The sequence below is a fragment of the Beta vulgaris genome, chromosome 9, assembly GCF_026745355.1.
Source record: "Beta vulgaris subsp. vulgaris cultivar EL10 chromosome 9, EL10.2, whole genome shotgun sequence".
Taxonomy (NCBI): domain Eukaryota; kingdom Viridiplantae; phylum Streptophyta; class Magnoliopsida; order Caryophyllales; family Amaranthaceae; genus Beta; species Beta vulgaris.
In genome coordinates this window covers 21,926,380-21,936,399 of record NC_079210.1, presented here as the reverse complement: position 1 = coordinate 21,936,399, position 10,020 = coordinate 21,926,380, and the positions used below count along the sequence as shown (strand labels likewise).

General features: G+C 36.8%; 1 protein-coding gene across 1 annotated transcript; it reads left to right on the top strand.

Annotated features, from left to right (window-relative positions):
* The first annotated feature begins 5,951 nt into the window (after window positions 1-5,951).
* Window positions 5,952-7,850, top strand: LOC130590177 (uncharacterized). The gene is made up of 4 exons (XM_057392201.1): window positions 5,952-6,007; window positions 6,070-6,256; window positions 6,305-7,391; window positions 7,669-7,850. Exons 1-4 carry the CDS (start codon window positions 5,952-5,954, stop codon window positions 7,848-7,850), a joined length of 1,512 nt encoding a protein of 503 aa, XP_057248184.1.
* Window positions 7,851-10,020: the final 2,170 nt, after the last annotated feature.

Genomic DNA, 10,020 nt, shown 5'->3' with positions numbered 1-10,020 from the left:
CAAGCAGTATTCACAGCTTCTGCCCAAAAGTTTTAGGAAGACCACTAGCTATCAACATAGTCCTAGCCATTTCTTCTAGTGTTCTATTCTTCCTTTCAACAACACCATTTTGTTGAGGTGTTCTAGGGGCGAGAAATTGTGATCTAACCATTGTCTCTGCTAAAGTCATCGAACTTAAATTTTCAAATTTTCCATGGTCGGATCTAAGGTGTAGATTTATGACCACTCAAATTTTGAACTTTCTTTGCAAAGACAAGGAACTCATCATAAGTCTCGTCCTTGCTAGAAAGAAAAATAACCCAAGTAAATCTAGAGAAGTCATCTACAATTACCAAAACATATTTCTTTCCACTCCTACTTTGTATCCTCATAGGTCCACATAAATCCATATGAATTAACTCTAAAGGTCTTGTGGTACTTACCACATTCTTGGACTTGAAAGAGGACCTAACATGCTTACCTTTTACGCATGCATCACAAACATGATCTAAATGAAACTTAGATGAGGGTAAACCTAAAACTAGTTCTTTAGAACGAGTTTGTCAAGCAAGGAAAAGCTAGCATGACCTAGACGCTTGTGCCATAAAATGAATCATCATCAATAACACTAAGGCAGTGAATTGTTTTTGGGAACAAGGTTGAGATCCACAACATATGTGTTCCCTTTCCTTGTTCCTTCCAAAATGATATCCTTTGTGCTATTGTTGACAATTAAACATTTTTCACTATTAAACTTCACACAGTTCCCTTATCACAGAATTGGGAAATACTTAACAAGTTATGCTTTAATCCATCAACTAGGAAAACATTATCTATGGAATGTGACGATGACTTACCAACTTTGCCCATGGCAACTATGTTACCTTTCTTGTTGTCACCAAAAGTCACACTTCCACCATTATAGGCTGAGAGTGAGAGAAATCTTGATTTATCTCCAGTCATATGCTTAGAACAACCACTGTCTAGGTACCATGTGTTGTTCCCCCTCACTCCAACCTGCAAGAAAACTAATTGTTAGAGTTAGGAACCCAATCTTTCTTGGGTTCCTTTCCTTCAGGAACAATAGATTTCTTTTTCCAAATTACTCTACTTGTTTCCAAGTTCTCATTAATGCGACCAAGTCTTTTAGGACAAGAGTTCCTAAAATGACCAGTGTTCCCACAAAACATACAAACTTTATCACTTGGTAAATCAACTCTCTTTTTAGGTTTTTCAAATTTCTTTTTGTGATTAAAACCAAGACCTTCGTTCGTTTTGTTTGAGGGTTCTTAATCCAGTTTGGAATAGGTAGCATTTTTTTTCATTTCTCATTTGGTGCAGTTCCCCTACAAGTTCATTATTTTCAATTTCCAAAAATGAAACATGATTTTTCAATTCGTTTATTTCAGATTTGAAACTTTGCAAGGGAACTGACTTAATGTCAAATGAACTTACTTCAGGAACAAACTCTTTTATTGTGATAACTCAAGGCTTAACAAGTAGTTCTCATTTTTAAGATTTTCGAAATCCTCTTTTAATTTAAGATTTTTGTCAAACAATCGAAAAATCTTTTCTCAATATCAATTCGAACACTTTTAAGCCAAGAGGTATGTTCCTTTGCAACTTAAAGCATGTTGACATTGTTTTAGTTTAATGTCCATCTTTGCAATCATTTACAGCGTCAACAATAAACTCAAATAATTTTCTTTACTTAAAGAATTAAGACGAGTTTTGATGGTGTCTAGACTTGCCTCAAGAGATTCAATCTCTTCATCAGATTCGGAATTGTCAAGAGCCATAAGACAGAAGTTTGCAGTCTCCTCATTTGGTTGAGGATCATCTTCTTCTTCGAGTCAGAGTCTCCCCATGCAGCAACCATAGCTTTCTTCATGTCAGATCGAGTATAGGATTTTGTATTCCTTGTTCCTATCTCTGCTTTGTTCCCTTCCTTTGCCTTTTTCTTGTTCCCATTGGGGACAATCCTTGATGAAGTGCTCAGAACTGCCACACTTATGACAAACAAGTTTGTTAGAATATTTCTTATTCTTACCTTTGTAATCTCCATTCTTCATGTTCCTAAACATTCTTTTGAATTTTCGGACCATGAGAGCGGATTCTTCTTCATCGTTTCTGAGTCTTCACTTTCATCAGCTTTTAAGGCAATCGATTTTGCTTGGACATGTCTCCATTCTCATTGTCCAATTGCAACTCATGAGTCATAGGGAACCAGCAAGTTGTTCCAATTGAACTTAGTAAAGTCCTTAGTTTCCTGTAAGGCAGTTACCTTAGCCATCCACGATCCCTAGGAAGGCTCCTTAGGACCTTTCGTACCTGTTCCTCAGATGTAATCACTTTCCAAGAGATGTTAGCTCATTAATAATATTAGTAAAGCGTGTAAACATGTCTTGGATAGACTCTTTTGATTTCATTTGAAAAAGTTCATATTGGTTCATCAAAAGATCTATTTTTGATCTCTTAACTTCACTCGTACCTTCATGAGTGACTTCAAGAAGATCCCAAATTTGTTTTGCGGTTTTCATCCCATGACACGATTGTGTTCATGAGGTCCAAGACCACAATGAAGCAGTTTTATAGCAAGAGCATTAATTTCCATCTTTTCGAAATCAGCTTTATCAAAATCAGATATAGATTTAGGAATTACCTCATTCTTGTCATTAGTGGTAGTGACTTCAAAATCACCTACCTCTATGACTCTCCATACCTGGTAATTGTCGGCTTTGATAAAGATCTCCATTCTGTTCTTCCAGTAAGTGTAAAATTACCATTGAACATTGGTGGCCTCTGCGTAGAGTACCCTTCTTCCAGTTTCTCTCTAGTATTCATATTTTTCAAGATCTTGAACTCAACAGGGTTTCCTGAATATTAGAGTTCCCGCTCTGATACCAATTGTTGTATAATATGAGCACTATAAGAGGGGGGTGAATTATAGTGAGAGAATAAGCTAACTTTTTGCGGAATTAAAAGTAAACTTGGGAACAAACAATGGGAACACGAGAGATTTTACGAGGAAAAACTTCCTAGGCCTAGTAGGAAGAAACAACCTCGACCACAAGGGATTTTAAACAACTTTCCACTATAATAGGCCAAAACAACTCTGATTACAACCTATTACTTTTCTCTCGATTCTCAACTTAAGTCACTCAACTCAAGTTCCCAAGCACTGACGTTTTCTCTCAAACTTCACTCGAAGTTTCCTTTCTCTTTCTCTCTCTTTCTCTTGCTTCACTCAAAGCTTTCTCACACTTACAAGAGTTCACTCAAACCCTTTTCTCAAAAATACACTTTGTAAAACAATGGAAGAGTAATAAACTCGATTAATGTAAGTATGAATTCTCTTAAGGAAAGGCACTGACACTTTAGATAACTTAAGACAAATTAACTAAGTCAGACACAATTTGTTCAAATGAATTAGGCGCCTATTTATAGACAATTAAGACAAGACATGTTCTCCACTAATTAACCATTATCACATGTCTCCATGATTTTAATTAATTAATTAAATTAAATTAATATTCCATGTCAGTAAACATCCACTAATCCACTACTTCACTTCATAGAAGCAGTAACAATATACGTGGTTTTCAAATTGGAGAATAATTAACTATTTAATTAATTAAATACTTGGAGGATAATTAACTAAGCCACTAAATCCACTAACTACAAAAACGTGTAGCAGTAATCTTTAGGCGTGTAATTAGTTTTAGGAATAAAATAAATAATTACTTTAGCTAGTTTTGGAAAATATTTTTTAAAATCTTTTATAAAACAAAAACATTTTATATTTAAAAACCGAAACATTTAAAAACCGAAAAATAATTTTTGAAAACAAATCTTTTAAATAAAATATAAAAGATAAAAATAAAAAGATAAGATTTGAAAATCAGTTAATTAAAATCAGAAAATCTTTTTAAAATCTTTTCCTAACAAACTTAAACTAATTCCTAAAATATGGATCTTAGTCAAAACACCCTAAAAACTCTAACAACTATATTGGGCACATATTATTAGGCGCACAAATTAGAACTTAGAGTTCCTAAATAGTTTTAAGTCTTGTTCCCTAACCTTGTTCCTATATGTCAGCAGGTCTGTTCCTTTCATGGGAACGAACCAAGTTCCTTTGAGAATTCACCACGAACTTAATTAAGCTTTTACTCAACCTTAACAGAAGATAATAAATACCCTAATGTATTCTAATCTTCATTCCATGCTTGATTCTTCACTCGAACATCTTTACTTCGATCTTGATTAATTCTCCGCTTTAATCTTCAATCAAGTATTCTCTTAGATCGAGCATGAATTACCTTGCAACAACATAAATAAAATATACTATGTCTTTTGTGGTTAGGTCATCTTCAAAACTTAAGGGTCAACACAGGGTAGTTCAATCATGCAGTCCCCAACTAGAAAGGGTTCTGATTCGTGAAAGAAGATAAAGAAACCCTCCCCCCCCCCACTGCCCTCCCCCTGCACCCCTGCACTACACCCCCCCCCCACTACACTGCCCCCTGCACACCCCTGCCCCCTGCACACCCCGCCCCCTGCATTGCCCCTGCCCCTACCCCTGCACTGCACACCCCCTGCCCCCTGCACTGCACACCCCCTACCCCTACACCCCCTACACTATCCCTGCCCCCTTGCACCCCTCACTGCAAACCCCCTGCCCTCCCTACACTGCCTCCGCCCCTACCCTTGCACTGCCTGATGCAGGAGCATCTAGCTTGAACCAAGGTCTTCTTATTCAAAATGATCACAAGGAGAAGATGGTGAAGGAAGTACAATTCATAAGCTTAACTAGCTCGATTTTCCCTAAAACTCTTCTTAAGCATCTTAATTAGGTTAATCTCTAATCTCCTTTTAAGCAAGATTAATTAGTACTAATGATACCTTAATCATCATTAAGTATTGATAATCAAGTTTAGTAGGTGATTAACTAGCCTAATTAGGTGTATTAGTTAAGCTAATCATGTTTAAAGCTAAGCTAGCTTAATCTTCTTGTATCCGATTTTGTTAAGACTTAAGGGGGTGTATTTTCTGAAATTCCAAGCCACCTCAAGCTTATTGATGATCTCATGGATGATTAGAAGAGCCATGTGAACTTCACATGGGCTAAGAAGCAACAACAAATGAAAGAAGAGAGCTTCATGGCAAGGAAAGCAAACTGCCAGCCTTCCAACGTCCCAGCAGCAGCCTTCCCTTTGAAGCTTTTGGGCAATTATCATTTCTTCTGCAAATGCTTTAAGCTTTTGAGGATATTTTGTTTAGGAAATGTGTTTTAATATCCCATTGGTTGTTTTTCTAAATATCAACTTCCAATAGGGTAGCTTAGCTATTTTGTAGGAGGTGTGCTGTAACAGTTGTAATATTTGTTTCTCTTAGTTTATTGTCCTAGTTGGCATAGAAAATAGCGTCCAAATGAGCTGATTTTTGGACATGTTGTAGTCATATATGTTAAATTTGTAATCCTTTTGGAATTAGACCATTCCAGTTGAAATTAAAACTTTTATGACAAATATACTAAGTTGTGTGCATAGTGTATCTTTAGGTCAGTTTTGACCAATTCTCAAACCTTTGCTATTTTGGTCATCTAAACGTTGATTTGGTGATTGAAACTCAATGTAGACTCAAACTAGAAGCTCATTGTTATAGTTTAGTCTTGATTGGTGGTACTTTGGCTTGTGGAAAGAGGTGGTTGTTCGAGTTAATCGAACCGGTTTGATACATTGTTCTTATCTTTGTTCTTTCTTAATTCGAATGCTCTTGTGTACTAAATCTTTATGCATCATTTGGTATCAGAGCCTAAGGTTGATTAAGAGCATTCAATTCATCCCATAAACCTCCTAAAAACACTCCTTAAACCCAAACACAATCCCCCCTAAAACCGAACCTATTCTAAGCCCAAACACACTTCTTTTCTTTCTTCCTAGCTTTAATTCATTGTGGTTGTATTAATCATGAGTGGAGGTGAAGAAAATCAGTTTAGGAGAGGTATGAACATGAATGAAGCAAGGTTGGTTGGGGTAGAAAATCAAATAGCTACCTTATCAGAACAAATGGCTAACATGATGACAGTTCTGAGAGATGTGGGGTTAAGAGGACAAATGAGGAGAGAAATGTGGAGGATGAAGGTGTGGCTTATGATAGTAGTGAGGAAGTTGTCTCTGAGACTTCCAAGACTAGGAGAAGGCCACGAAAAGTTGATGATTTTAGGGACATTAAGTTAGAAATTCCTGAGTTTGATGGAAACCTCAATCCAGATGTTTATTTGGAGTGGGTTTCAAGGTGTGATAGAATTTTTGAACTTAAGGAGTATGATGATGCTAAAGCTTTCAAGGTTGTTGTAGCTAAGCTAAAGGGGTATGCATCCCCTTGGTGGGAGAATGTTGTATTAGCTAGAACTGGGAAGCATAAGCCTATAATCAAGAGTTGGATAAAACTTAAGAAGAAGATGAAAGAGAAGTTTTTACCTTCCACTTATACTCTTGATTTGTATAACCAACTTTCTGATTTAGCTCAAGATCATAAAGGGGTTGAATATTATATTCATGAGTTTGAGAAATTGATGATCAAACTAGATGTTCAAGAGAGGGAGGAGCAAACTATGTCACGTTTCTTAGGAGGATTAGATAAAGACATTCGAATGAAGGTGGAATTGCAACCTTATTCTACCTTAGATGAACTCTTCAAGCTTGCCTTAAAAGTGGAGAAACATCTAAAGGAAAAGAAGAAGAAGACATTTGTGAGAGGAACTTCCTATACTAAGGGAGGTTCGAATGTGAAGCAACCATATACATCTCCTTACACTCCAAAAGGGGATAGTTCAAAGGTGTTAGATAAAGGGAAGAAAGTGGTTGAAACATCCTCAAAGAAATCTGATGTGAAGTGTTTTAAGTGTCATGGTTATGGTCATTATCAAGCTCAATGCCCAAACAAAAGGGTAATGACTCTACTTGACATTAAAAACATTGAAGAATCACTTGAACATGAAGGAGACAATGAAGATGAACTTGAAGAGGAGGCCGAAAATGAAGAAGAGTTAGAGGTTGGAGAAGTGACTCAAGGTGAACATTTAAGCCTTGTTTTAAGAAGAATTCTTCATACTAAAGAAGCTGAATTGATTCCATCACAAAGGGATCAAATTTTTCAAACAAAGTGCTTGATTGGAGGGAAGATATGCTCGATGATCATTGATGGAGGGAGCTGCACCAATGTCGCCTCATCTTCTATGGTGAACAAGCTCAATCATCCTACTTTCCAACATCCAAAACCTTATAAGCTTCATTGGCTTAATGATGGGAATTGTGAAGAGGTAACAAAGCAAGCTTTAATTAGCTTTTCTTTTGGTGATTCTTATAAGGATGAAGTTCTTTGTGATGTTTTACCTATGGATGCATGTCATGTACTATTAGGGAGACCTTGGCAATCTGATAAAGAAACTATGCATAATGGTAGGACTAATATTTACACTTTCATGCATAATAAGAAGAAAATTGTGCTTAGTCCTAGTAAGCCATGGCCGAATGTTTCTAAACCAAAAACAAAACCACCTAAAACACAAACAAAAAAAACCTTAATTCTTGTCAAAACCTCAATTAGATAAAGCTGTAGAGAAGGGGAAGGTTATGTATTTGTTGTTGTTATTGGATGAAAATGATGAAATCTTTAATGAAGTGCACGAAATGGTTAAGCCATTAGTGATGGAGTTTGGTGATGTATTTCCTAATGACCTTCCTTCTGGTTTACCCCCTAGTAGAGGAATTGAACACCAAATTGACTTGATTCCTGGAGCAACATTACCTAACAAGCCAGCTTATAGATGTAATCCTGAAGAAGCTAATGAGTTGCAAAAATAAGTTAGTGAATTGTTAGCTAAAGGATTCGTGCAAGAGAGTCTTAGTCCATGTGTTGTGCCTGTTATTTTGGTTCCAAAGAAGGATGGTTCAATGAGAATGTGTGTAGATTGCAGCGCCATTAACAACATTACAGTTAAGTATAGGTATCCAATACCTAGACTTGATGATTTTCTTAATGAATTACATATGGTTCCACTATATTTTCGAAGATAGACTTGAGAAGTGGTTATCATCAGATTAGAATCAAGGAGGGTGATGAATGGAAAACAGCTTTTAAAACTAAGAGTGGTTTGTATGAGTGGCGTGTGATGCCATTTGGTTTGACAAATGCTCCTAGTACTTTCATGAGACTTATGCACGAGGTACTCAGGCCCTTTATTGGTATCTTTGTTGTTGTTTATTTTGATGATGTTCTTGTGTATAGTCAAAGTGAACAGGAACATTTAGTGCATCTTAAGAAGGTTTTCCTTAAACTAAGGGAAAAGAAGCTTTATGCAAAGATGGAGAAGTGTGAGTTCTTCACTTCAAGCGTGACTTTTCTTGGATTCATAGTGTCATCAAATGGCATTTCTATGGATGAATCTAAAGTGGAAGCAATCAAGTCTTGGCCAGTTCCTAAAACTATCACTGAGGTTCGAAGTTTCCATGGTTTAGCTTCTTTTTACAAGAGATTTATCAAGAACTTTAGCACCATATTGGCGCCATTGACTGAATGCATCAAGAAAGGGTCCTTTATTTGGACTCCAGCAGCACAAGAAGCATTTGGGCAGTTGAAGAATATGCTTAGTAAGGCTCATGTTCTAGCCTTACCTGATTTCAAGAAAGTGTTTGAAGTTGAGTGTGATGCTAGTGGCGTGGGCATTGGAGCTGTTTTGCAACAAAGAGGGCGTCCCATAGCTTATTTCAGTGAGAAGCTCAATCAATCTAGGCTCAACTACAACACTTATGATAAGGAGTTTTATGCTATAGTTCGTGCTTTGACTCATTGGACTCATTATCTCAGACCAGCTCAATTTGTGCTTCACTCAGATCATCAAGCCTTGAAGTACATCAATGGACAACATAAGCTCAGTCCAAGACATGCAAAATGGGTGGAATTCCTTCAGTCCTTTGATTTTGTTTCAAAATATAAGACTGGAGTTTCTAACATTGTTGCAGATGCTTTATCAAGCAGGCATTCTATGCTTTCTCTAATGGAGGCTCGTGTACTTGGCTTTAGTCATCTTAAGGAGTTGTATTATGAAGATCCAGATTTCTCTCTATTGTTAGAAGCATGTAAAGATGGATCTCATGGAGCTTATACATTGCAAGATGGCTTTCTTTTTCGAAACAACAAGCTTTGCATCCCTAAATGTTCATTAAGGGACTTGCTTATCAAGAAGGTTCATGGAGGAGGACTAGCAGGACACTTTGTCATTAACAAAACTGTTGATGTATTGCAGGAACACTTCTATTGGCCGAAACTTGCAGGAGATGTTCACTCAGTTCTAGCTCGATGTTCTATATGTCAAAAGGCTAAAAGTTCTTTTCATCAAGGACTTTACACGCCCCTTCCTGTTCCAGTTCAACCATGGGAAGATGTGAGCATGGATTTCATAGTTGCTCTACCTAGAACTCAAAGGCAAAAAGATGCAATTATGGTGGTGGTAGATAGATTCTCTAAAATGGCTCATTTTATTCCTTGTAACAAAACTGATGATGCTATTCATGTTGCTGATTTGTTCTTTAAAGAAATAATTAGACTTCATGGAGTGCCAAAGTCTATTGTTTCTGATAAAGATGTAAAGTTTCTTAGCTATTTTTGGAAGACATTGTGGAAGCTATTAGGTACTAAGTTGCTGTTTAGTACTACTGCTCATCCTCAAACTGATGGCCAAACTGAGGTGACCAACAGGACCTTAACTATGCTGCTAAGGACATTGGTGAACAAGTCTCAAAGAGATTGGGATCTAAAGCTAGCTCATGCTGAGTTTGCTTACAATAGATCACCAACTTATGCTACTAAAGACTCACCATTCGAGGTAAATTATGTGATTAATCCTTTAAGTCCTATTGATTTACTTCCTTTTCCTATTGATGTACATGGTAGCAAGGAAGCTGAAGTAAAGGCAAAAGAAATGAAGCAACTTCATCAATAAATTCGAACCAGAATTGAGAAGGTGAATGAAGC

Excerpts from the sequence above, each read along its gene's own strand:
- LOC130590177 (XM_057392201.1), top strand. The coding sequence starts at position 5,952 with ATGAGTGGAGGTGAAGAAAATCAGTTTAGGAGAGGTATGAACATGAAT. Across the intron at positions 6,008-6,069 it reads ATGAACATGAATGAAGCAAG|TTCTGAGAGATGTGGGGTTA; the intron begins GTTGGTTGGGGT and ends ACATGATGACAG. Across the intron at positions 6,257-6,304 it reads ATGGAAACCTCAATCCAGAT|GAGTATGATGATGCTAAAGC; the intron begins GTTTATTTGGAG and ends TTTGAACTTAAG.